Source organism: Chelmon rostratus, chromosome 19 (assembly GCF_017976325.1).
Source record: "Chelmon rostratus isolate fCheRos1 chromosome 19, fCheRos1.pri, whole genome shotgun sequence".
NCBI classification, from domain to species: Eukaryota; Metazoa; Chordata; class Actinopteri; order Chaetodontiformes; family Chaetodontidae; genus Chelmon; species Chelmon rostratus.
The window spans coordinates 15,767,375-15,795,293 of NC_055676.1; the positions used below are offsets into that span (position 1 = coordinate 15,767,375).

The window sequence follows — 27,919 nt, forward strand, 5'->3', positions numbered from 1 at the left end:
AGAACCGGCGCGGACCTGCTGTGCAGCTGCAGTCCACGTCTCACTCACGTGTGGTCACGCTGAATAGCCCGGTATCTTAACCTGCATAATTAAACTGCCTCTAATTGGCAGCTCGGCCGCAGATGCATTCAGCACCTACACGCTGTGGGCAACCCACGTCCAGATAGAGCTACGTAATCTGTGTGTGTGTGCGTGTGTGTTTGCGTGCGTGTATGTGTGTCACCAGCAGACAGACAGCGGAGCATCTCCTCTCTCGCATCAGCATCACGCGCTTCCGTCCCTCTTCTTCTTCTCCATCGCCGAGGCGTAGGAGGCGTCTGTCCAACCTGTGGAGCGTCTCTCTGTCTGTCTCTCTCCGTCTGCGTCCGTCCGTCCGGAACACACACACGTCGTCTTTGGAGTAGTTGTAGTTCGGGAACAATAAACCGGTTCCACTGGTCTTCAGGGGGGAACCTCCGCTGTCATCCCGGAAGACTCACCACATTGTCGCCTTGGAGGAAGTTGAACAGGTGCGTGAACACACAGCTCTTTCATTTCTACTTATCTTCCTCGTAAATATATACAGAAATCATCTATTTTTAGACATTCAGCCTATCTATTATTTAATTTCCCTGCTGTCGCTTTGCAACATTGGATGCGTTTGCTCTTTCTTATTCTAATTAATAATCGATCCGTTCGTGGTTTGTCAGCTGGGCTGTCACAAACTGCTACAGGTGGATTTTCAGCACTCAGCATTCACCTCACACGGTGATCCCGGCTTGACAAAGCAGTCAGAGAGGAGCAGGGCGGTGGCATCGGGGCTTTTTTTCTTATTATTTGTTTGTTTGTGCGGGTCTTGTTACGCGTTTTAATGCCGTGCGCCTCAGTCCGGGGAGTGCCTTCTCATTGCGCCTGTTTTGACATCCTCGCAGCTGTGCGCGCGTGTAATTTGGGAGCCAATCAAGCAGCCATGGACACGTTTATGAAGGGGCTCTCCAAAGCCAAGGAGGGGGTCGCGGCGGCGGCGGAGAAAACCAAGCAGGGAGTGACTGGAGCGGCTGAGATGACGAAAGATGGGGTCATGTTTGTCGGTGGGTGCTGGGTGCAGTTCATTGATGGTCATATTGCTATAAAAATGAAGCAGAACGAGATAATAGAAGATAAAACCTTGTTGCATTATTATTGTTATTATTATTATTATTATTATTAGAGGTAGTAGTAGTAGTAGTAGTAGTAGCCTATATTACACAAGGCACACTATTCCACACTCATGTGAGTCTAAATGAGCATTTTGCTACTGTCCTCTGTTGTGTTCCTGTTTTGGACTAATTGAGCTCCACCTGCATTTCCTTTCAGGTACCAAAACAAAGGATGGAGTCACAACAGGTAACGCCTTATATTGACTCAGGCTTAGATCAATGAAAAAAGTCAGTAGTGTGTAAATTTCCAGGCCTCCTCGGTAACATCAGAGCAACATTTTTACGCGAGTAGATCTTCGTCATGAATCTCTACTTGTCCTGTAACTCTGCAGGTGAGTAAGTGTCATATTTCACCGTCTTACTCAGTGCAACCTGCCTAACTCCCCCTGGGCAAGGCCTTGCCATTTCTCATACATAACAAGCAGAGAAGCCAATGAGCTGGCTGCTGTAGGCATCCAGGGACATGCCTGTGTTGTTGTAAAGGGAGGTGGGTGGTTGGAAGCCCAGATTATAAGGGTAATATACGATGACAGACTGTCTTATTAAAGCCACTAAATGAGGGAGGATATCTTTTTGTCAGTGGGGTCAAGCAGCTTACATTAGACCTATGATCTATAATCTGCTTTCAGGAGGTGCACACAGGCAGAAATGACGTCCTACAACAAAGTGCATTTCATTTATCATTATGTTCAACAGTCTTGGACTCTGTCACATGCAACGCAGACCTGCAGATGCATTAGTTATATACCTACACCTTTTAGCCTCGGATGGGTGGCCTCACTCGTCAGGATGGTTATGTAATGAGTTTCAATAAAAGAAACACGTCTAAAATCAGATATGCAAATTACACAACAATGCATTGTTCAGATAGCAAAGGGCTGGGTGAAACTCAGCGAAGGCTATGGAAGGGTGTTGAAGGGGAAAATGTATCAGCTGTTGACCTACAGGTGAAGAGCCCATCTTTAATAGCTCTTTCACCCAACAGGCTTCAGGTACAGCAATGCAAACAGCAGCTTCCACCACATTTGAAAACATGATTGCAAAAATAGGAAGTAATCAGGCCAAAAAACAATAAATACCACAGTCTATGTCTTACCTTTTTTCAATTCAATACATTGGGGGGGGTTGTGGCAACATAAACAAATAGTGAATAATCAATTACATGTGACAATCCTCACCTTCATGCATCTGTTTGTTTGCATGGCTGTGACACCACATGTAGCAGCAGTAATAGTAAAGTCTATTTCCTGTCACTGACAACTGGAGACACGTCACTAAAGGGCAGCGCCACTCAAATTACATTTCCCTCCGATCACAATGAAAGCTTGAAATCCAGTATCATGAGATCTGTGTCGTGGCCTGTGTATTTTTCCACATGCGAAACCTCAAAGGTATTGAGGCTCTTTAGAGACACACACCCTCCTCCTCCTCTCTTCTTCTCTCGTCCCTACAGTTGCAGGTAAAACTGTGTCTGGAGTGTCTCAGGTGGGTGGAGCTGTGGTTACTGGAGTTACAGCTGTGGCCCAGAAAACTGTGGAGGGCGCAGGCAATATTGTCGCTGCCACCGGATTGGTCAAGAAGGATCCAGCCAAACAAGTAAGAACCACTACTCGGTCATGTCGGGACAACGAAAACGGCTTGGTTTGGTTTAGGAAAAGACCGTTCGCTGTTGGATTGTCCCATTTTGTTTGTTTGACCAATACATCCATGCCACCGTTCCTTATTTGCAGACTTTCTTGCTCTTTATACTACATCACCTTGCTCTGAGCATCTAATATTGATGCAGATGGGTTTACATTGGAGTTAGCTGAAAGCCTGATGCATCTCATAGCGGTACCTTGACATGACCTTGGTATTAGACGTCCTCGTAACGGGTCCGGGTTGGAATTTCTTGGGTCCGAGTGATAATTTAGGTTTGATCATTTGATTAGCGCAGTATCTTTGTGTACAGGGGTCATCATTTCACTTCAGTTTCAAGGCAGCTTACCAGTGGCGCGCTGAAGCTAGCATTGCTTGTGTGATGTGAGCACTTCGTACGTTACATAATGACACAATACGTTACTCTATGTCGTGATTCAAATCATTCAAACACACAGACGGCAGAGGTTACAAGTATTCTCCCTGCTGTGACTTTTGATTGATAGTTTCATCATTTGTCATTTAACTGGCAGGAAAGAGACGGCTAGCTAAAACCCCTCCTCGAAGCCCAATATGTCAACAAAAACTGAGTGAGCAAAAGCAACCACGGACAAAAAGGGTCTTGGAACAACTTGAATTAACATCTAGCGGTAATCATTACTAATATTAGCAAGCTAGCCTATCTAGACTGACCCAGTGGACGCTAGTTAGCCTTGCTTGCTAGCTTCCACTTTACAAATTTAATAATTGGTTTTATCAAATGTTGGATTTTGTAAAGAGCCAGACATCAAACTGCTAATGGCACATGTGCATGTTTGTTATGTGGGACGTGCTCTATAGCGCAACACCGCCACTTCTCAAACGTTAGGCAACCGCCGCCATTGGAAACACCCACCCAGAGGCTGCGAGCCTAAACCATTTCTAAAAAATTAACGGTTTTAGCCACTTTTGACATTTTTTAGTAACTGGGATATCATTGTGAGAAGAATTCAGATTCCAGGTTGAAATTAATGATTTGTTTGACCACACTGATGCTGATAAACACACCTGTCGAGCTGGTGGTTTGCAGCAGCAGATCCCTCCATTTCACGCCAGCGGCTGCCAGCGATAACTCGTCCCTGTGTCAAAATGGCCTCCCGACCTTGAGCCATTTGTCATCGCTTCTCGTGTCTGCTGCATGTCTTTCTTCTCTGAAATGAAAGCCGTTACACATTGTTAGCTTTCCCGCATTGTTCATCAGTCAGCCTGGCCATCGTTTGTCCACAGGAGGAGGAGGAGGAGGAGGCAGTTTACCGTAGATTTACCAATTTGCTGTCGCTACACAAGTCAACTATGATGGAAAAACACATTTTTTTTCCCCTTTTCAGTGTTTTTGTTACTCTATTTATTTATTTTTTTTTTTGCTGTCTTTCTGTTTTACCTCCACCTCCTCCATGGGAAGGAATTCGACAGATGTTCATGTAGGAGTCATGTAGACACTGAGGTCAAGTCTTCAGTATTTGGGGCTCTAGCAATGTGGAAGGAATTATTTTCTACATTTAAAAACGTACAGGTTAAACATTAGGATGATTACAGTACACCTAATATTGTGCCTTAAGAAGAATGAACATTTTATCAGCAATTAACAACGTGGAGCACATTTCAAAATGTGAAACATTTAATTTAATATGTGGTTTTGGACATGAACTCATGAATTTCACACATGCTCTTTTTGGTAAATTTCACCATGAATTAGTGTTTCTCCACCAGAATATTCATTTACAGAAAGTATAAATGAATATTTAACGAGAGAGCCATCCAGCCATTCAGACTGCTTTCTATTTTACTGTACATACAGTAATGCTGGTGTATTAATTCAATAAAAAGACAAGAAAACTCTACAGTGCACCTTTAATTACAACATGAACAAAACTCCTAACTTACGTCTCTACATTTTCATTTTTACTTTACACTTTTTCATGAAGAAACTCTTTCTTTAAACAAGACAAACTTAACAAGAGGAACAGATGGCCCTCATATTCCTGCTCTACTGTTTTACACTGAAAACAATGCCATCGCTGTTCTTTCTTTGTCAAACCATGGCGGTTACACTTTCCTGTGGTTTATATCTGGATGAATAAGGTGTTAAAATAGGATATAATTCTGAAGGGAGGGCTAAATTTGCCCTTAATTACCTCCCTTTCTCATAACGTCGCTGTGAGTAGCAGGAAATGATAAGCCAATCAAATATTTCCCTGGACGACGCAAAACACTTTGCTGAATATTTGTTGTGATGCTCAATCTCCTGTCCCTTAATTAGCAATGAAACGCGGGGGAATCCAAAACAACAGTGTTGACACCAACAGCGCACACACACACACACACATTCAGCTCTGCTTTAATTGGCTGTGATTAGTGAAAACTTTCCTATAAAAAAGCTATTAAAGAAACTGTGGCAATAACTGACGCCTGAACAAAATGCCTGTCAGCAGTTCTTTTCTTAAGGAAATCTCAATTTTGAAGCCCACAGCCTTCACCCCATGCGTTTGATTTCATTGTCGAAAGATGCTTCCCACAAACACCCAGCTGAATCCTTTCGTCTTCCTCAGCAGTTGTGTTATTAAGGCAGCTAGCTCGCTAATTCACCCTGAGGGATGAAACACCGATGGAGCTCCACCTGGAATGTGATCAGCCTCATTATGACGAACGCGGACAAGCCAAACTGGCAGGCAGAACAGACAAACAGATGGACAGACAGACGCAGAGTGGACGGACTGACAGAGGAATAAACACACAGATAAAAAAACAAAATTACACCCTGGTAATCCCGGTGAGAGATTGACATGCAGACAGCAACAGATTGTCCTCATTTAACCACCATACCCAGGCGGCACCGCCATTAAACGTCATTAATATTGATTTTATTTAAAAATTGATGCCAGGTTGAGAGAGATCGTCTCCTGTGTCTGACACACACACACACACACACACACACACACACACACACACACACACACACACACACACACACACACACACACACACACACACACACACACACACACACACATCACTAGCAAACAGGATGGTGGGATGAGTCTGATTAATCTCCTCATCTGGTTGTTCCACCAATTCATCAGCTGCCGGTGACTCATGAGGAGACACACAAAGGTGGATGAAGAGGAAAATGACAATGAGACAGTGGTAGGTAGAGTGGTGGGAGCTGAGGAGGATGCATGACAGGAAATAGAGAATGGCCTCAACAAACACGTCTTATTGCTCAGATCTTTTCTGCGACGAGCAATAAAAGAGGCTGCTGTGTTTCGGGTCCCCAGGAAGCAATTTCTGCTTGAAAATTGCGTCGAAACAATACAGAGGTTGTAGCTGAAGCATTACTTTGATTCTGCTTCGGAAGATTATGGTTTACAAAGATACTTCAGGTTTGATTTGTCCAAAAAAAAGTGAACAAATCTTTAACTTTTGCCCAAAGTTTAATCTGTAAAAGGACAAGACAGTGTTTATTGGCGGAGTGAAGTTCAAGTATGTGTGTGTGTGTGTGCTGGGTGAACAGATGGAGGCCTGATGGGTGGTGTTAAATGCAACAGCAGGAGGAGAAGGTGCAATAGCTGGTTTAAGGTTACGTCGGCCGCCGGCGAGTGCGTCACACACACACGTCCACACACACGTGCGCACACATCAGCGCACTGTGACCGCTCCCCATTAAGGAAGGTCAGTTCAATGGCACGATGTAATCAAGGCCCTCTTTCAGCGAGACAGGAGAGACGTCACACCCCTCCCCCTTCTTAATTAGCGGTTCACGCCTCGTTTAAAAGACAAAATGCATCGTTTGTATCTGCCTTTCAGAGCGGCATGCAGAGGTGCATCAGTACCTTCCAGAACTGTCACACAGCTGCAAAAATAAAACCTTTATCAGATCTTACACGGCTATGGCTAAGGTTTGGTTTGGGCACAGAAATGACTTTGTTAGTTTTGAGGAAAGATTGTGGTTTGGGTTAAAATTACAACCTTGCTAAGGTCAAGGGACCGTCGTTGCCAGGGTTACAATAACAAACTCGTGGTTAAGGTCAGAGAAGGACCGTGGTCGTGATTGAAGGAAATCAACGCTGACTGGAAACAGAAAGCTAACGCTTGATTCTCGTGACAAGGTTTGATGTTTTGTTCACCCGTTTGGATTCACTTTGTGGCTTTCTAACAATGGCACACAATTGTTTTATAAAGATAATTCCTCCTGCCACTAGAGGGCTTCGCCCCTTGAACGTAAACAAAATGTTTTTGGACATTTGCCAACGAACAAATGATGTCATTGTTCCTGAGTGGACAGTCCCGTCTGACGATCAGTATCAGCTCTGCTAGGTGCAGGAAGAGCAATTACAGGTGATTCAAGACAGAAGAACTTCACTCTAGAGACTAGAGGAGTTTAGTTGCATACACAAGCTTTAAGCCATAGACTAATAAGGCGTAAAAGGCAAACAGAATAAAAGCCACAGTGTAAAACATCTGCATATGCCTGAGGCACTCATGGCACTCAAAGGTATTGTAGTCCTATTACATTTGTGGACTACAGTGATGGGCCACTACACCAAATAAATATTATGTAATTAAATAAACTACATAGTGTGCATACATATGTTTTTTGAACATCTTTTTTATTTGATGTCAACATTTGTTGAAAATGGCAAAGTGTGCCCCCATACAATGCTGGTGACATGAAGTTGCAGCTATTACATGCAAACATGCAGAGATGATGAAGAGCATGCATATAGATAATGCATTAAAGTACGTTTAGTGTAAAACTGAGAATAAAATCTAATGTAATTACACTAAAATCACAGTTTTACCACTGTATATAATATAATACATCATGTTTCAGACACACTTTTGTCAAGAAATTGACCATCTATAACAATGATTATAATCCAAATGCAATGACAGTCTAGCTGAGAGAACAGTAAATAAATGAAGCACGGCTTTTGCTGAACCGGGACACTAAATGTTCATCTAAGGTGTTATTTGGATGGTTGACTGGGCTGCTTTGTTGTTTTGGTGGATCTAATGCTTATTAAACAGGGAGCAGTCATTTTGATTTGGGGGATTAGCTCTCTGAGCAGAATCCTCGCTGCTGCTTGGATTCGTTGAAAGCTTCCTCAAACAGCAGAGCGTTTTCCACCAGATCTCACTGTTATCATGTGCTATAAATGATCCTCTGTCTGTTTTCACATTAAACATGCAGGAACTCCCATAAGATCATGCAATTATCAAATTAATTCAAAGTAAAATAAAACGTTTTCCTTCCTGTCTTTCTCCAGGGAGATGACGCCTCAGCAGTACAGAACATGGCAGAGTCACCGATCGATTCTGACCCTGCTGACGCCACGGAGGTGAGACTCCACCAACAGCCGTGTGACATAAAACCTACAGTGAATAATGTGAAGCTGCATTTCAAAGTTAGGGAAGGAACAGCTGGTGGACAGAGACAGTTTCAGCCAGAGGTGGATTGACTGAAGTTGAAATATTTTAAGATGCTGCTTTGAAGCAGGTTATGGACCTTAAGACAGCTGGAATACAAAGATACAGGACAAAAGGTGCCTTAAATATAGAAATAATAATATAAAATGTACACAGTTTAAAGGTGTGAATATTATATGGAATTTGGTGGAGGCTTTCATCTTTAAAGCTGATTAAATTGCATGTATATTAGTTTGGATTGTCCCCCAAAACCTGTTCAATAATAAAAACAAATCAACGTGTGTTTTAACATTACCTGAACTGGTTCTGCTGACAGTAAATTCTTCTCGTCTCTTGCAGGAGGACACTGACGACTAAACTGACGGAGAGCCTCACAATCAAAGATCAACGACCGAAAAACATTCCATGTCGCTCTGCCAAGTCCCGCTGTGCCTCGTTTCTGGTCCTTTTATGGAGTCTGTGCCCAACATGTGTGTCTGTGTGTGCGTGCGTGGGTGCGTGTGTGTTTTTGTTTGTGTTGTTACATGTGTCTGTACAGCAGTGTATGTGTAAATGTTGTAGAAGAAGAGAGACGTTGTATGTTTTAGTGTGTGTATGTAGTGTGTATCAGGTGTGGAAGGGGCCTCAGGTGTGTGTTGTCTGTGACCAGCCGTCATTTACAGTGATTCCCTACTACTGAGAGTGCCACCTGGTCACTGTGTGTGTGTGTGTGTGTGTGTGTGTGTGTGTGTGTGTGTGTACGTTGTCTGTCTGTGTAGCTATGTCAATAACTCAAACATGGAAATATACTACAAATCACCACTTCAAACACCTAAGTGTCTCTATATAAATGAACAATTTACAGTGATCTGTTTGAAATGGAAGCATAATGATATATTTTTGTCTGTATACTGTCACTGTTTTCTGCGGTGGACTATAAAGTGCTGAGCTATTTGTGCATTCATATTGTATTTTTTAAGTTATCTCTGCTATAACGAGTATGTCTCATATTGAATGGCGTTTTGAAAACCAAGAGCATGTAAAACTACTCAGCTTAACTGCTGTGAAATGAATTTATTTGGAGTTCAGTGTTGAATAAAATATGCAAAAATTGAGTCGCTGCTGATGTTTTGTTCATTTATGTGCAAATTCTGCCCCATATGAACCTTATTATCAGGGATACTTTGATTTCAGGTCTTTGCTAGGAAATGTTTACATGCAAAACACATTACTTTTCTCATAGTGGTCATTGCTGCAGCACCTCTATTCCCTCTCTGTCTGAAACACTCCATTTTACCGCCTGTCTCTTTAAGGCCCCCCTCCCTAAAAGCCCAGTCTGCTCTGATTGGTCAGCTCTCACAGGAGAGCAGCATTTCTCAGTGGACTTTCACAGTATTTATATCATATGTAGACCTGCTTTATGATCAAAAAACATATGGAAATCTCATTTTAACATAATTGGTCAATAATGTCCATATGAAGATAAGTCCCCGTGAAGAATTATTAAATCTGCAGAAACAAGCAAACACACACTTTCATATGTGACTATCCAACACTCTCCCCAAATCAATACAACTTATTAGAAAAAATACAAGCATGTGCATGAATCTGTAGAGAAGCATGATTGATAGTTTGAAGTATGGTGGCCCCCAAAGGACAAACCACACACAAAGAATGAGCACAAACCTTCAGATCCAATGCAACAGCTGCAAACAGCAGAACACAAAGGAAGAATTGCCTCAGGAAGACTTTATAACCCAGAACTGCTATAAACCAGCAGTCTGGAGCACATCCAGTCCTTCCTGTGTTATGTCTGTTTGTGTTTTGACTTTTGCAACCTATTTGTGTAACGATTTGGAGCATTTTTGGAATTGGAGCACATTTCCTTATTGTCTGTGCTAGTCTCTTTTGTCCTTAGGGGCCAACATTATGGAAGACCTCCCTTGCATTGTTTATTTTACACCCTGAGTGTATTTGTTAATACTGTGTGTAATAAGTGTTAATATTTTAGGATGTCGCTCTGAGGATGCACACACAGTGAGGTGTAGACCAGTCCACCAACTTTCCTCAGAGGGAAATATGTCTTCGGCCTTTGGTATAAAGGGAGAAATGATCGTGCCTGTAACGGCGGTATGTTATTGTGATGAAGTATGTTGGCCTTGGCTATGTGCTGTACCCAGCTGTCCAGCGGCAGGCTCTTTAGTGCGTGTTAAGAAAGAAAGAGGAGACAGACGTGCACTTACAAAGGTGCGTCCTTGCAAACAACTCCTCCAGCATCTTCCCTCTGAGAGACAGTTCTGCTCCATTAACACCGAGACCACCGAATACATCAGCAGACTTCTTGCTGAACGACTTCCCGTTTTTATTCGCCCAGCATCGTACCGCCTGAGCTGTGGTATGTTGCTCTCTACACATCCACCTACAGCAGCACTGCACCTGTTTGAGCAGGCACACGTGTACATGTACACAAAAAGAAATAAACTGCCGTCACTCGGGTTGAACAGTCCCCTCTTCCAGAAGCAGGTTTAAAGCTGCATTTCTCGCGCATGTAAACATGGACTTTGTGGCGCTTGAATCACAGTTTACATAAAGATGAGTACTCCCAAGAAAACACAGTGAGTCATTTCATTCGCCACTCCTCACCTCTATTTCTTGCTAATGAATCCTGCAGAGAGGCCGTGGACTTCCTCACTTGTTATTGTCTATATACCTGTCAACTGCTGGTTCCTGGAACATCCCTGCAGACTCAGGGCCGCTGACTCCTTGTTGTTATTGTTCATCACGGCTCCGTGCAGGGGAGGTGCTGCAACAACAACACAATGTTTGCCTTTTTTTTTTTTTTTTTTTTTGCTTATTTCCTTATTCAGAATTTGCAACCATGTGAAAAAATCCTGATGCAAGTTAAGTAAACCACAGCCTTACTGTCAGACATGATCCAGTGATATAACATATTTAACTGGTAACCAACTGGCATTAGCCAAGTAGAATGGCGTTCTTATCTTTTACCCTTCTTCTTTTACAACGCATACCACCCTTGTGAAGGCAAACCTTGAGTTCACCAGTCCGTTGATCAATCCTTCAATCCTTCATGCTGTTTAGAGCGGCAGCACCGCAGAGGGGACAGAAGATAGAGACATGTACCCTCAAACCAGATCTGGCACAGTGTTGTTGTAGATGCATCTGTAAGAATCATGTCTAAAAAAGGACACCAGTTTTAAAGGTTAACAAAAGAGACTAGGGCTAGGCAATACAGCAATGAATTTAGTCTACATCGTGAAGTTTTTTTTGGTGCACAAAGTAGCATCTGACGAAAAGTGAAGTTACTTTATTGATCCCTGCAGGGAGATTTGTTCTCTGCATCCTAAGTATTAGGAGCCACTGTGCAGCACCTGGGGACCAACTCCAGTTCTAAGCCAGCGCCTCGATCAAGGCAACTGAAAGGAGACTTTACCTAGCAAACATGCTTTCGATGGCTGGTGCACAAAGACGATACAAACATGGAAATGCAAACTTCACACAGAAAGGAAGTGTCCAGACCAGGATTTGAACCCCAGACCTTCTTGGCCTTGAGCTAAATACAAAATGAATCTGTAAAAAATGTTGATACAAGATATGAAAATCATGCACAGAGAGATTATATTTTTGACTATGGCTCAGCCCTAAGAGGGCCCTGTGCATGTGGAGGAAGCCACTGACATCTTTCGAACAATTAGTAGTTTTGGTTTTCAAGAATCACCCTCATCACCAACTAGTGTATTTCACCAGCCTCTTTTTTTGACTTGACTGCTTTCCTTAGCGTGTGCAGAGCAAGCCGAGATGAACCTGAGAAAGATGTCAGATGTCAGACAATAACACACTGCAGAGAGCTGAGCTGAGAAAACGTGTTCAGCACCGACTAAAACCATGTGACAAACCTGCAGAATCACACCGACGTCTGACAGCTTGCAACGTGGCCGGACCCACGTGGACGAGGCGAGCACATGCGGGACCACCACGACCTGTTGCACATCAGGCTGCAGCTGGATGCAGAGAGTGCCACCTACAGGAAGCTGCAGGAGGGGGAGATGAAGACGCGCCACGAAGGCCGGAAGGACTCAAAAGACATCATTGAGCCACACTGTTGTACCGGCTGAACTGGGAAGGCTAATGTGGTTTATTTGGAGTTAATCCAACACACACTGTCTTTTCATGGGATTTGTTGACAATTAGAACAAAATACAATAATGCCAGACTTATTGTTAAAAGTGGATCAACATTTGACTTTTCTATTTCAATATGATAAAAGTTAATCCATCACAGTCGTCACAAGACTTCATCACTCCACCACTAAACCGTCGTCTCAACTCACTGACCACTGCCTGAATCACACCCACTCTGTTGTAATCCCTTGAAAATATGTGAATCTACAACTGTCTTTCTTTGTTAAGGGCAGCTTTAAACCTCGTCTCCTTCTCCATATTTCACACAGGAGATCAAACTTTATGCCCCTCACCATCCCTCCTGCTTTCTTTTAACAACCCGGTATGGCTGAGATTTCAATCTACAAAAAATAACTATAAAACTGACTTCACTGCCTCTAAAGACGCCCACTGAACAACCTATAAGCTTTATGTAATAGAACTGACAATCATACGTATATGTAAAAAGGCTATTTAATGAAGCATTAGAAATTATTTTACATTTTTATCATGGTGGGAATATCTCAGACCTTATGTTACTGAGCTTTACTGTTCAACACACATGCATTGTTGATGTAAAACAAAGAGAACTCTGTCATTTATTTTTCTCTGTTTAAGCATATAATATTGATGGCATATTCACGGCAGTGTTGACTGACACTTCCAACAACAGTATCCATTTGTCAAACGCCTACATGAGAGCATTTGACAACATGGTGTCCATTCCCGACAGCTATTTCTCCAACAATATAAAATATGTGTTGCGACAAGGAAGTTGATTTATCCTCACGATTAAAAAATGATGCACAACGTTCGCAGTTCCACAGATTTCAACCTTGTACAGGTTGTTATCCACCGCTGGAGATGTCCATTTGACAGGGAACAGGTAATGGAGAGAAGAGATGGAGACTGAGACTCCTTCACTTCCTCTTCCTCCTCTTCAGGGTCTTCCACTCTCCCTCCTGAGTGGCCAAACTGCCAAAGAGTTCCTTCACCTTCCTCTTTCTCTCTGCGTCTCTGAAAACACAGAACGAGTGAAAAGTTGGCGGCTTTTGCTGACAGAATCATTTCACAGAAACATTTTGCTTTGACGCTGCGTGCTGTCCCCACCTGTTCATGACCTCGTTGAGCTTCTCTCTGGCCAGGAAGCGCGAGTCCTTCCTGATCTCCCTCAGAGCGCCCTTGAACTCCTTCTTGTACTTGTGCTTCAATCGCTCCTTCTCTCTCTCCTCTCGGGTGCTGCCGCGCTTCTTTCCGTAGTCCAACCTGACGAACGGTAAAGAAGCAAATTAGACGTTTACGAGATGAACTAGCAGGACATTTGCATGCTTCATCTCAGATGCTGGATGGCATTAATTAATTTGGTTAAAAACAGACTTCTACTTACACTTCAACGATCTTTGGCGTGAGCAGCTTCAGAGGAACGGGCTTCTTCTTCTCTAAAACCAGCCGACTACGAGTCACAGGAGCGCTGCTGATGGTCTCCAGGATCTCACTGTGAAGCTCCTGCAACAAAACAATGAACACTGTCATTACGGAGTAATACTTTGAGACAGAGAGAGAGAGAGACCTCGCTGCGTCAAACCCTCTCTGGCACCGACCTTTAAAAGCTCTGGTAACGGCTGGGCCAAAAGGTGTTTGGAAAGCAGCATTCTTATTGGCTGGAAGATGCATGTGAAGGACATGAGGTCTTTGTAGAGCAGGCAGCACCGCTTCACCAGGTCCAGGCAAGTAGACAGACACATCAACCTGCCGAGAAATGCATAAACATGGATGAACATTTTAGGATTAGTACAGCAGTATTTTTAAAAGAAAGCTAAAAACGTATCCCTTCACTTTAGCCTTTAACTAGCTATGACTTCCTGCCACAGGCCTGAAACTGCTGCACTTATGCACTGCTGCCATGCTAGCCTCTCTGTGAGGCTGTGTGTTGAGCTAAATGCTAACATCAGCACGCTAACATATTCTCACAATGACAACGCGAGCAGGTGTCGTTTTCACCGTGTTCACCCTCTTAGCTTAGCATGCTAACATGCTACCATGCGGGATTTAGCCTTAAACACAAAGTGCAGCTTAGCCTGCTCACTGCTTTTGGTCATAGTATAGTATTTGGTCATAAAGCACTGACTGTGTATAAAGATGGATGACATGACAGCTCCTCAAGTGAAGCTAAATCATCTCGATCGCCCCCTGGTGGCCCGCAGTATAGGTCATAAATTCCACCACCTCCACATTAGCTAAAGACTGATTTTTCATCAGATGGTTTCTGCTGTATAAAAGTGGGGTAATGTCGTGATTGACAGCTGACCATGACCTGCAATTGAGTGAAACAGGTGTATGGGTGGGACCACGATACTGTGGCTCCATCCATGGAAGGCTTTATTTTTGCACAGCGGGAGGAAGTATTGGATTAATTATCCTTTTGATCTGACGGAGGTGCTGGATGAAAAGTCAGAGGATCACCAAAGATGAACTGATTAACAAACCGACAAGCCAACATTGCCATCCCTACAGCCATGACTCTGACCATATCCAGACGACAAAGGGAACAGTGAGTTTTGATAAGTGAGTCTTGCGTCAGTGGCCTGCACCAGTCACCAGATATCAACCTGACTGAGCGTAACTGGACATTTTGCTGCGCACATCAAGTACCCATGATAAGATCATGTTATTCTGAAGGCCGGAAGTGGCGCAAAACATGACGAGAAGGCAGACACTTTGACTCTGTCCTTCTCTTCCAATAGGCTGCATCACAGTGGAAGTAAACACAGCTGCTGGTGTCAACGTGTCACTGTGAGGCCTGAAGGAATGCAGAAATTAGAATATGAGTGTGCACTCAGATGTGAGGAGCAGGAGTCACGTCCAGAGACTGGACCAGATCGGACCTCCAGGCAAGGTATTCTCAACTTTATCTACTGACAAGGTATTTAGGGTGTGAGTCATGATTAATTAAAACAAGGTAAAATAACTGCTGCTTTCAAATGAATACATTAGGCCTGGGCGATATGCGCGGTCCATTAGACACGTCCTCAAAAGCAACGAATGTTCGCTAGTTTTACTTAAATGCATTAAATTTAAACCACCACAGGAGCACGAATATACACTGACTCATAACCAGCCTATCACAAGTGGCGGGCAAATAGCCAATCATTTACCGGGTGTGTTGTATGGCTGCACTATCGCTGTGTGACAGAACAGAAACAGTGAGTGAGAAAATGAGCGCAGATAATAAGGAGCTCTTAATACAAAAGGATGCCCAGCTCGCCAGTATCAAGCCTTTCAGGGCTTCACATAATAACTGGACTAGGCGGCAATATTGGACCACCGCTTGCATTCAGCAGCTACTGTTGAGCAGCCTTGCTGTTTATTAGTTTCATAATCATCCTCAGAGTTTCAGTTTTATTAGTGAGCAATAATAACATGAAGATCTTCAAAGTCAATTAGAGAAGCACAGTGATGACAGCCACAGAACAAATTTGCAAGTCCTTACACTCTTTGCTTCAATAATAAAAAATATTTTCTTAATCATAAAGCTAAAATGTTAAAAGGAAAAGTGGTTAAATTCAAAGCAGCATGGATTAATTCACAATAATGTGCTTAAATTCAACCTGGCCTGTATTAAATACAGGTCGTCATTATTATTATTATTATTGCTGAATTGAACTTATTTTTTCAGCTGTACAAATCATCCAGCTAATGATTAAAAACAAAAAAAGCTGAGCTATTTTTAATTCATAATGTTCGTAACCAATATTAGGCACACAAATGGTTAAATTGGGGGTATTATGTTTAGGCTTTGTGACTCATAGGTCTACTTTTCTTTTACAAACATAACCAATGAATAAAATGCAAAGACACTCCCAACATAACTGCGAGTCAGAGTCGTTTATGTCATGTTGTGAGCAATAATTTTGGTTGAGTACAAATAAAAATGTATATTCTCACAAACTGTGCGCACTCGTGGTCGGCCGAAGCCTGTTTGCAAGCTTCGCAGTGTGCCCACACACCAGCTGCTGTGTGAAACCACGCTGGCGACTCATCAGAATCACACAAGTGGATGCATCAGCTCCGAGCCTCACAGTCTGCACAGGTAAACACAGTGTGATGGTTTATCTTAGGTGTTCATACGCGTACAGGGGAGGTCATTAATGCACGCCATCATCACGTGTTCATTCTTTATCAGCGGGACATGATAGTCTTTGTGAAAAAGCAGCTGTGAAAAGGAGAGGCTCTCTGTTAGTGCAGATCATCTTTCCTTCCCGTGTATAAAGGTAATTAAATCAGTCTCGCTTTATCTCTTCCTGTCTTGCCGTTTCATTTTTTGGTGGTCTTATATTCTGGTCCAAACATGAACATGAGAAGCTGTGTAAAGACAAGAGTGTTTCTCACTCTTTATCTCCCTCCCTCTCTTCCCGCTGGGCCTATAATTGTCACCAGGCAAGTGTTCACTGCTGGTATTATTACATGGAAGTGTTACCGACTAGATCTGTTGTTTCTGAATGCCACATCTGTGGGGGTCAACTGTATGCACACAATGCGTCTGGGGTCACCTGTTCTGCCTTAAATTTTGAAATCATCTTGGGAATTAGAGCAATGCTCCTGGCATTAAAAGCCTTCTGGCAAGCCTGGATAGGTTCACATATTTTAAGCCTTTCTCAAAACATTACTCACATTCCCACATTACATTTAAGGACGTATTAGTTTAATCATACCTCTTATCTACATAGGCTGTGAAGACATCCCGTCCTAATGTTTCTCAAGTGGAAGAGATGTAGGACAAAATCTACAGTCCTCATTCTGCAAGTTCAACTAAGACGAGGTGGAGGTCTAGTTAAACTAGTGGCTAATTTTGTGTAATGATATACTTGTAAAAATGTGACTCTCTGAACAACAAGCCGGTTTTAGCCGGTTTTTCTGTCCCTCCCGGTGTGCTCCCCCTTCCCCTCCTACCTATGGTGATCTCTGTCCAGGTCATTTTTGAGCTCCAGGTGTTGGGTTGATGACAGCGGAAGGCTTTTCTTGCTCCAGCTCTTGCAGGACTCAGAGTCCGACAGCACCAGCAGATCGCTGCTCTTCCCTGACGGCCTAAAGGGCGGCACCACAGTGTAACCTGCAACACAAAGCCACAATCTGTCTGCTCGGTATCACCTTACGAATGCTGGCCCCGAAACATGCACGATAGACTTGTGGACAGCTACCTATAGAGGTCTTGTCCTGCACGGCCAGGTGCAGCGTTCCAGCCAGGAAGTTGACGAGCTCAGGCAGGAAGCGCTTTGAAAAAGAGACGTACTCCACTGCCAGACAGCACAGCACTAAACCTGATGTCACGTCCTGTAATGATCTCACTGGACACTAAGGACGTACAAATCGAGGACAAAAACACACACAGGTGTAATTATGGCATTAGTGTTGAATTCATTCATCCAGTGGTGTTGATTTTGGGGTAATTAAACAGGAGATTCACAACATAACAGAGTCTCAGCTGCAGCTCTGGAAAGAAAACAACAGTGTAACTTCATACAGCTGCTATGATCTGAAAAACCCATAATGACTAACGAGAGGATGAGCGCTGGATTCAAACAGAATGAGAGATGGTGAAAGCCCATTAGAGGTCCCACACAAACACATACACAGAGGCAGGCTGGCGGGCGAGAACAGTCGAACCCCTTCTAACAACACAGAGGATAACAAGCACGCTGTGCGTACCTTGGTGAGAGCCTGGCTGATGTAAAGCAGCGCTGGAGTGGTAACAGGGTGTCTGAAGTCAGAGGTAGGAAACAGCTGGGCCGTCACCTTCAGGTAGATCAGCTTGAAACACAAAAACAAACATGCTGGAGCTGAATTTATCACATAGAGAAGAAAGAAGGAGCAACAATATTCTCATTTTATACCAAGATCACAGGCACATTTCGCTCTGGGGATGAGGGTGGGGGGCACATCTCGCTGACTTTTCAAAATCCTATTGTTCTGATGCATTTGCCCTGGGTTCTGCCTCTCAGGCTGTATACAGGTTGCCCTATCTTCCTAGTAGATGCTGCCGGGTCTTTATGCCTGAAATATGCACTTTTTCCGTCTCTACATATATTTTGGGTAAAAAGTTTAGCATGTGTCTTTCGGATGTATCTATGAAGTACAACATTATCTCTCAGTTTCTTCTGAAACCACATCTGCATCCTTGATCAAGAGCAACTGTGAATGATCTCTAATATCTCGTTCAACCCTGGTGAACATTTGACATGTTCATGGCATTCACTGCAAATGATCCCATACCATGTCTAGTGCTGGGAAAGCAACGTGCCCTTTGACCTCTAGCGCCTCCTCCATGCTATGGCCGGCGTCTCCGAGGATGCTCTGCACAGCCTTACAGGCTGCTTCCGGAAACATCTGACACAAAGCATACAACTCTCTACAGAGACAAAAACACAGCAGGAATGAACAAGTCAGTCCAGTTTCCAGGACTAAATATTTGAATGAGGAGGTAAACGTGAGAGAAAAAGCTACTTTTTGAACTCACGGTATGAGCTTATCTACGGTGGTGAGTTCAGGGGGACTCCTGGTGGCCAGTTCTCCAATGTACTCCAACAGAAAGCCAAACAGTTTCTGAGACAAACACAGATCATATTCTCAGTTCATACAACACTGAATGCAACCTAAAACTGGCTAAAGAGACAGAAGCATCACACTAATCTCAATCACACTCCATGTTCGTACCTGCAGTTTGAGCTTATTGCCTACAGCCAAACTGGGATGGTTGCACTTCTGAGTCCTGGCCACAATGAGGCGCTGGTTGTCAGGGGTGTGACCATGGAGCAAATCTTTCAGGTCACTGTAGCTCTCTGGAGCTACGAGAGGGAGAAACGCAGAATATAAGTGAAACAGATACAGCTGCAACGATTGATTGATTGATTAGTTGTGAAATACTGAATCGATCGCCAAATATTCTGTTTATTGATTAATTGGTTCGATTAATTCTATGATCCCAGCTTCTTAAATGTGAATATTTTCTGGTTCTTTGCTCCTTGATGACAGTTAACTGAATATTTTTGGGTTGTGGACAAAACAGGACATTTGAGGACGAGGGCTTTGGGAAACACTGATCAACGTTTTTCATTATTTTTTGACATCTTATGAACCAAACAACTAATCGATTAATCAACAATGAAAGTAATTACTAGTTGCAGCCCTAAAAACAGATTAAAGGTAAAAGTATCTTTCATTTTTAACATCAGGGTATGCGTCAGATTAAGGTCAGATTTTATTGATGCAGGACCTGGGAGTAGTTCCAGACGTTTGTTCTGTGTGTTGTTACCAGTGAATGTGTACGGGAGCTCCGCTTTAGCCGCCTCCTGCTGAGCCTTCATCTCCTCTTTAGTCAGACTCTTTTTTGGTTTGGCACTGGTCTCTTCATCCTCCTGTTTTCTTTCCTCATCCTCGCTTTCCTGCTCGGACTCCAGGTCTGAGTGACCATCTTCTTCTTCACTGCTGCCCTCCTGTCCCTCTTCTTCTTCTTCTTCTTCTTCCTCCTCCTCCTCCTCGTCCTCCCCCTCCTCTTCTTCCTCTTCCTCTTCCTGATCCTGATCCTCCTCCTCCTCCTCCTCCTCCTCCTCCTCCTGATCTTCCTCAGACTCCTCTCCAATGTTCCATTTTCCATCCTGGGCACATGAAAGAAATGCGGGTTAAACACATCCTGTATTAACACATAAACCAATAATAGAATTAAGAAATAAACCTCTTCTCTCTTACCTGGTAAGCCAGAGTCTTCTTGTCCTCCTTATCCAGGATGAAGCCATCATTGAGGTCATCAGCAGACATGTGGACCTGACTCTGTGCACTGTCCCCGACTTCATCTCCCATCATCCTCCTCAGACGGTCAGCCTGGAGAGAGCAAAAGCAATGAACTGTCACACAGAGCATTAAGATCAAACAGATAAAAAAAATGTAATAATAACAAGACGTTGTTCGCATTTGAGATGAAAATGTTCACTGCGAACATACTTCTAGTTTCTGCAGCTTCTCCTTCGCCTCCCGGGCGAGCTCCTCCTGGGTTTTCATCTTCTCCGAGGGCTGAGCCTTCATCTCAAAGCCCAGCTCTCTGACCATCATGTCATACACCTCCACCTGGAACGCAGAGAAGAAAAGAGAGAACAAAGAAATATCAGGCTCTGCCACCGACGATCGAAAGCAACACACCTGGCTGATTGTTGGTGCGAACCTACCTTTGGCTTCTCCTCCGGGTTGTCGGCACATTCGGCTTTGGGCGTCTTCTTCACCATGAGGGCCTGGATGCTCTTCCACTCTTGATCCAGCTTCTCAGTCAGCTCCTGCGCCTCCTCTTTCTGCACCTGTCTCTCCCGCTGAAGAAACACTAAGAATTTAATCATCTGGACCGCAAGCAACATGTCCCCTTCAATATCACTACAAACATTACTCAGTAAAAACCGAGCATTCTTAAAAGGATACGGCTGGTAATATTTTGCATTTGTTGGGAACTTTTTTCAGCTGCAGCTTTGGTGCACTAGTGAGGATTTAGGGCAGCAGGTCAGAGTATGTCATAACAACTCAAAATAAACTACTACAGCAATGTTAAGAGTAATGACGAACATCATTCAGTTTTAATGTTTTTTGGACAACAATGGAGCTCTATAGCACTAAGGAACAAGCTACATCAGGCTTCAGCTTCACAGACTTGTTGGTTCTGTTTGCTGTTGTTCACAACAAAAGTCACAGAATATCAACAGAATTATCCTTTAATGACTAAATACAATTGCACATGTTGAGAGGGCAGTTCACTTTAATGAACAGGATCTTGTAACTGGCTCACCTTCTCCTGCTTGGACTTCTGGATGAGCTCTTCAATGAGCTCCTGTCTGGACTTGGCCCTCGGGCTTCCGTCTTCCTCCTGCTGATCCCCTGACGCTTTCTTTTTGAGGAGGCCTCCCCCTCCCCCTCCGAAGTGGGAGGCAGTGAGTTCGGCTAGATGAGAAAGAGCAGCGTCACTTTTATGTACCAGCACTGTCATCTGTAACATGGCTGGTGAGGTCTGGGAATGATAAAACCCCACCTAAAACACATGAGCACTCTGTTTTGATAATTAGCTTGTTGTAATTGGAACACACACACATGAATTTCCATAAATATATTGATAATTTTTAGACCAGGGTAAGGGTTAGATCAAGATCAGGCACTGACAATGAAGGAGGCTACGAGGAAACAGGCTCAAGGTTCCACGTCAATTTACATCAGACTACCTTTCTGTTCATTTGTGGTTTGGACACAAGTGATACTCACCTGATAAAAGACCCTTCTCTTCTGATTCATCATCGCTGTGCACAGTGTCATTGAATTTTTCCATCTCAGCCAGTGACTGGCCATAATGAGTCAGCTCCTCCTCCTCGTTCAGGTTGTACACATCCTTCTTTTCATGGACGCGCTGAGAGACAAAGCACTGTTTTTTTAACATAGTGACATTTCTTGGACCTTATTTTTTTAGAAGCTGTTGGCTCAAAGGGAGAAACTCTGCTTTGTCTCATTGGTGTTTGTTCTGTTTTTCTGTGTTCCTGCGTGTATACATGAAAGGACAGGCTGCAGCATGGAAGATGAACTACTAAAACAACTAACAGAACTGGTGAGACGACTGCCTCATTTGAACTTGAGTAAAAAAAAAAAAAAGATTCATGTCAAATATCAGAAGGCCAAAGCCACAGTCAAAGTAAGGAACATAGATAGTGATATTACTTCATCTATTTTCACACTGTCTGCATGTCAGGTGTATTTTATTCAAAGGTAACTTGCATGTCAGGACCTAATGTCTGCTGTACCCTTACATTTAATACAAATGATTACATCACCGACCTGTCTCTCCATCGCAAACCTCTGTAGGATTTTGTCTTCTGGTGCCATGTTGGTATCATACTCTCCAAAGCGTCGGTCTATTAATTTGTTGGACTTGTTCTTCTGTTTGTATTCCTTCAGGAGGGTTTCTTTTCTCTACAGATCAAAAATCAAGAAAAGCATTTGTTTTCTGTTCACTCCCTCTCAGACAAAGCTCCAACACACTACAAAAACATTCATTCTTTATAAACAGTTACAAATGTGTTCCCTTTGGGTTTAACAAGAGTAAGATAAAGCTGCTTCATTGATCAATCAATCTGACAAACAGCAAAAAACCTCACATATATACAGACAAATCAATAAATTAGAAGTAAACCAAATCACATATGCAGATTCTACAGTCATCTTCACTTTAACTTGTGCCTAGTTCTGTTCATGCTTCTCTCTGTCCTTAAAAAGCTCTCAGTCCCTCTCCCAGCAGGAGACTGTGAGCACCAGGCTTCACAGCACAGACAGTGTTAAATGGATGAAGAGCTGTGACCTGTGGCTGCCAGATATAGTGCGACAGCAGAACAGTTTATCTTTCTACGGCAAAATCTTTTATTCAGTGTCCGCTTTTCTTTTCTTTATTTTGACAGTACTGACCAGATTTGTCACACAGTGACATTTTACACTTCCAGCTGAAGTTCACTGGGTGTTTGGTCAGTTTGATCAAACCCGGGGGCCATTCAGGGATTTGTAAAAATAAGTATAACAGTAATTTAAAGTATTCTAGGACTAAAATTAGTCATTTTTGTCAAATTACACTGATGATGAACTTTCAAAAATACAACTTGGTGGCAGTTAATAAGGATTCTGTACATAAACAGTATATTACAATTAATATATTGATAATTATAGTTGATTTCATGGCATTCACTTGCTATATGTAGAAAATCTACATCATCAAAAGATGAAGATTTGTAAAACCAACTGGAAATTTTCACACTATCAACTTGCAGATGGTGCAGATACAATCTATTAAACAAATCAATATTTTAATTTGCTTCATGTATGAACTCTGCAACATCTGAAAAAACAACTTTTAAATATGCTAATGAAATCTGTTTATCTAATCTAATGTGCTCCTGTGTATGAATGAATTCCTTATTTCATATTCACTGATACAGACCAGTCATCTGTCAATCAATCACTGTAGACAAAGTGAGTATGTTCATTCATGAAACACAATGTTATTCATAGAAACATGGGGATTGGCCAACATCACTATACTATAGAGTTTTTTTTTTGTCAAAAATCTAAAATTGTGACTTCACTTTATTATATTAAATAGCACTGAACAGCAGCAAGGTACACAGCCCACATGTCCACAAGGCTCGCAAAGTAAATCAAAATGAGGGTTTTATTTCAGTTACCTGTGGGACCCTTCGTTTGTATGAAAGGCTTCAAAAAACAGATACAAGATGTTTGCCCATTTAAGGATTCTGGAAATTGACGGTAGCAGAACTGTTCTGGCTGTGTAAGTTAGGTTAGGATGGTGAAGGTGGAGAGTAAAAACATACCTTATTAATGGCTTTGGATCGAGACACTCCAGGTAGACCCACATCATGCTTGGTTTTTCTCCCCAGAACATCAAATTTCTTCCTGTTGGTTTTCACCTCAAAAGGGTTGTTTTTGATCTCAGTAGAGGTCTTGGTTTTGCGGACCTTGTCAGCAAGGCTCCTCTTCTTAGGTGCCTTCCCCATCTGTAACAGAGTAAGGGACTGATGAGCACCCATCACTGACATTACGCACTGACGCCATGCTCTTTTTACAATATCATCTGGTGATTGGTTGGGTTTTGACATTTTGCTGCTTTAACGGTGCAAATATCCCTCCTGGATCAGCGAAGTTTCGTCTCAGGTACTCTGGCTAACATTAGCTAACCGTTAACTTTTAGGGCATCTTTAAGTCAACACTGACAAGTATGTGCGACTGTTAAGTACTCATCAAAGCAAACATATCGAATGTAATGACAACTACGGTTACATGACAAAAACTTTAAAAACTAACTACTTTATAGCTAGTATAGCTAGTTTTAGCATTACGAGTTTGTAAACACACGAACATTATCACTGTGGCGGAGTTTACCTTTTAGCCGCGTTTGTGAGTCAAATGTTTTTAAATCCAAGCGAACGAAAGCATGGGACAATAACGCTCTGCCAAAGCTGAATTCAATAAATAACACTTTAATCTTCCACTATCCACGTTGCTTCTCTGGGTTTACATGTCCAGCGTGCACCCGTCCGAGGTCAAAGTTCAGAACAAGAAGCGAAAAAGAGCTACTTCCGGTGTACCTTTTCTCTACAGCGCTGCTAGCGGATGGATGTGTTATAGTAAATAACAAACCTTGATAAATACAGCTTTTTAAAACAACGTTTTATTAAAAACAGAGCAGCGGTAGCATTAATGAAAGACTTTTCTTTTCTTTATTTTTTAAAAAAGATAAGTTTTGAGAAGTGATTTAAAAGATGCTGCAGCATCAGAGGCTCCATCACTGCTGTCTGCACTGGGGTCACACACAGCTTCTTTGCTTGTTGCGTGACCTCTCCAGGTTTAAATACAGACGCTGCTCCACCTTTGCCGGCTGCAACACTGACGCGATGCTTGTACATTAATGCATCATAGTTATAATCTAAAACTCCAATACTCACGTATTTGTGAAATGGACCATTTTGTATAATGAGTACTTTTACTTATTCTGATGCTGACACGTTTGTACTTTAAGTAATCTTTTGAATGCAGGACTTTTTATAAGTAACAAAGTATTTGCACTGGTATTTCTACTTTTACTCAAGTAAAAGATCTGAGTACTTTCACCACTGAAGAGTTTACTGCAACCAGTACATACATTATCAATGACACTCTTCTCAGCAGCCAGCAGGATATTAATAGTAATACATTTAATTTGTACAGCACCTTTATTCACAAGATGCAAATGTGGCGGTAAATATTATTCTTGGTAAAGATGTTAGCATGCTAATATGAGCATTAAGCTCAAGTACAGCCTCACTCAGTCGGCCCAGTGTCAGAAATATATAAGGTCCTGAAAGTGAGTGTTTAGATAACATTACTGTAATGTATTTGATGCTCAAACATATATTTTTTGTCCTGTGTTTGTTTAAATTTACACTTTGTGCATAAAAGGTAAAAATTATTATAGTATGTATACTCCTTATAAAAGTAATGACTACAATCAAACAGTTCTGACTTTCATAGTAGTGTTTTTTAATTCACGGTTGTAAAAGAGGCAGAACCATGAGAAAAGATAGGTGGAAGTATTAAGTCTGTAGATGTATAATGATGAGACACATTTAAATTGAAAGGAGATCAGACAGATAATACAAATCAGCAGAGCTGTGAGATTAAAAAAAAAAAAAAATCTATGGTTGACTTAAATGAAAACCTCGACTACAGAGACTCTAGTATTGTTATCAGCACAGTAAAGCTAAAATGAACTAGAATTCAAATAAAAGGGGTAGTTACAGTCATTTAAAGGGCAGTACACACTCTAAGCACTCTACACATGCAGTCCTTCATGAGTTAGACATTCTGTGCTTGTATTTAAAGATGGAGGTACACCACCTGTGGTGAACAAAGGCCAGGGTTTATTAAGCATCTCAGATTAGGTGGAGCTTCCTGTTAGTTTTGCCTTTTGGTTCACTGTGAGTTAGACAAACTGATGACTAACCCTTCACTGAAACAGGATGAATAAACACAATTCAGGAAGCAATGCTTGGAGATGGCCTTTGTATTAATGCCCTGCAACCTTAAACACAGCTCATCCAACATCACACCTTTGATTACACATCAGTGACATAAAAAATAGAATTGCTTCTCCAGTGTACATTGTCTTTACTGCAACTGGAAACACACGTATTCAACGGCAAAGTCTATTTTCTCAGAGTGGAGTTTTACACAGGAAAGTTTGAGGGTTTTGAAATATGATTGATCATGCAGCTTCATAACAGTGACATTGTCATTTACATGTTCTGTAACAACTGTATCTATATTTACGATTAAATCTAAATGCATTGCGTGGTATGAGTTCCCAGACAGTGGTTTATAAAAAGAGGAGGTTCACAGTGCTCTCTCACAGCAAGCAATCATGGCTCAATCTACTTCGTGAGAAAAAGCTCAAACGTTTTTTTAAAAAAAGAAAGAAAAACTAAGACGATCGAAAACAAATTGAAATATGTAAACTCACACCATATGTAGCATTTCAACCTGTTCCAGAGAGAAATCAAGGGGCAAGTGCAAAACAAAGCCAGGCTCAAATTACTCAAATAAATGGAAAAACATGAGCTGAGAATTTGTTTTTACACATTCCTTCATAATGAAGACTTGCAGCCAATAGCAAATACATTACCAACCCATGGAATAATCAACAAGCACAATGCTTGCTAACACTCCCCAGGATGACTCAAGCTTTTGTTGTGAACCAAGCTCAACATCACCAGGCTCAAACAATATCATCTGCAGGTTTGCAGCACTGCAGATGAAATATTGAACTAGACTTCCACATCATATAAAGACCTGAAGTACTACACAACGCACCTGTGAGTTAAGGCTGTGACAAATGCTTGTGTGCAGACGATTTTGAGTTTAAAAAAAATCCACACCCAGATGTGATTTAGCCTGTATGTGGTTGATTTAATCAAAATATTTGATTATGGAAACGTTAACATGGACTGTATGACTGCATTTTCAACTGTAGTTCTCCTGGCTGGCTAACATGTAATTACATCAGTGCACAGCTTCAGAGGTAAAATTAGCACTATGCAATTTGTAGTTCTCACTGTCAGAGTTTACCACCAGTTAAATGAGAGGGTACAAGCTTCTCTTTCTGCATTCACTGTTTTTAAAAGACACTTTGACATATTTTTGATACAATCCCAATACATTCTAGTGGTTACAACAGTTTAGTAATACTCTTTTAAAAAATGAGGGCGATAAACCCCTAAAAGCTCACATCAAGTGTGTGGGCCTGCAGTAATAGACATGCATTAAAAGGCCAGATGGAGGGGACAAGACAGAATGCATCACTCGCTCACAACTGAAAGCCTCTAATAATTAAAAACCTTTATGCAGTCAATCATTTTTACACTGTATACAAAATTGGCACACACTAACGAGGAAAAATAGGTTAATAAGCCAGCGACAAATGATATCAAAACAACAAAAAGCGTAACTGTGTGTAACTGTGGCTTGCTCGAAGGGTGCGATGAAAGCAGACAAAAAGCGGAAATGAAAAGAGGCAGAGGCCAGCCTTGAGGACCGATCCAGTATTCTCCAATCTAAGACTCTGTCTTTTTTTTGTTTTTCTTTAGGAAGGAAGGAGTGCGGAACTTCTTTTTCTTTTTGGAGGGTGATTTGCTGGGAGACTCTTCACCCTCCTGGTCGCCAGCGTCAGCGTGTTCTTCCACCTCGGCTGCATCTGCGTCAGTGGTGGCAGGGGCAGAGGCGGAGTCTTCGGCAGGAAGCGCTGGGGCATCGGAGGGGTCATCGGGTGTTAAATCTGGAAGGGTCTGTCTCAGGGTGGCTGGGTCGCTCTCGTCCTTATAGGTTTGTTCGGGCAAGGACTCTGGAGGAAGGAGGACGGAGAGAGTT

The 27,919-nt window shown here is 42.4% G+C and overlaps 3 protein-coding genes across 16 annotated transcripts in view; 1 reads left to right on the plus strand and 2 right to left on the minus strand.

The window, feature by feature from the left end:
* Window positions 1–370: 370 nt before the first annotated feature.
* On the plus strand, window positions 371–9,376 carry LOC121623518 (alpha-synuclein-like). Its single transcript, XM_041960807.1, has 6 exons — window positions 371–509; window positions 912–1,070; window positions 1,336–1,365; window positions 2,632–2,774; window positions 8,123–8,194; window positions 8,622–9,376. The coding sequence occupies exons 2-6, from the start codon at window positions 950–952 to the stop codon at window positions 8,637–8,639; spliced, it is 384 nt and encodes a 127-aa protein (XP_041816741.1). The 5' UTR covers window positions 371–509; window positions 912–949; the 3' UTR covers window positions 8,640–9,376.
* Window positions 9,377–12,400: 3,024 nt separating this feature from the next.
* nop14 (NOP14 nucleolar protein homolog (yeast)) lies at window positions 12,401–24,552 on the minus strand. Its single transcript, XM_041960190.1, has 19 exons — window positions 24,401–24,552; window positions 23,833–24,015; window positions 22,292–22,426; window positions 21,728–21,869; window positions 21,261–21,412; window positions 20,656–20,793; window positions 20,435–20,557; window positions 20,183–20,314; window positions 19,749–20,091; window positions 19,151–19,281; window positions 18,954–19,039; window positions 18,710–18,845; window positions 18,146–18,247; window positions 17,638–17,791; window positions 17,390–17,549; window positions 14,041–14,188; window positions 13,827–13,945; window positions 13,550–13,705; window positions 12,401–13,456 (listed from the first exon to the last, which is right to left on the minus strand). The coding sequence occupies exons 2-19, from the start codon at window positions 24,013–24,015 to the stop codon at window positions 13,360–13,362; spliced, it is 2,637 nt and encodes an 878-aa protein (XP_041816124.1). The 5' UTR covers window positions 24,401–24,552; the 3' UTR covers window positions 12,401–13,359.
* A 2,917-nt stretch (window positions 24,553–27,469) lies between these two features.
* add1 (adducin 1 (alpha)) overlaps window positions 27,470–27,919 on the minus strand; it is a 28,084-nt gene continuing 27,634 nt past the window's right edge. For 2 of the 14 annotated variants that reach the window (XM_041959621.1, XM_041959615.1), the window contains one exon: window positions 27,734–27,893. In XM_041959621.1, the coding sequence (XP_041815555.1) occupies window positions 27,869–27,893 (25 nt within the window). In that variant the 3' untranslated portion in view covers window positions 27,734–27,868. Of the gene's footprint in view, window positions 27,894–27,919 lie in introns of all 14 variants that reach the window. The other 12 variants (XM_041959620.1, XM_041959614.1, XM_041959622.1 and 9 more) reach the window with 9 other exon arrangements.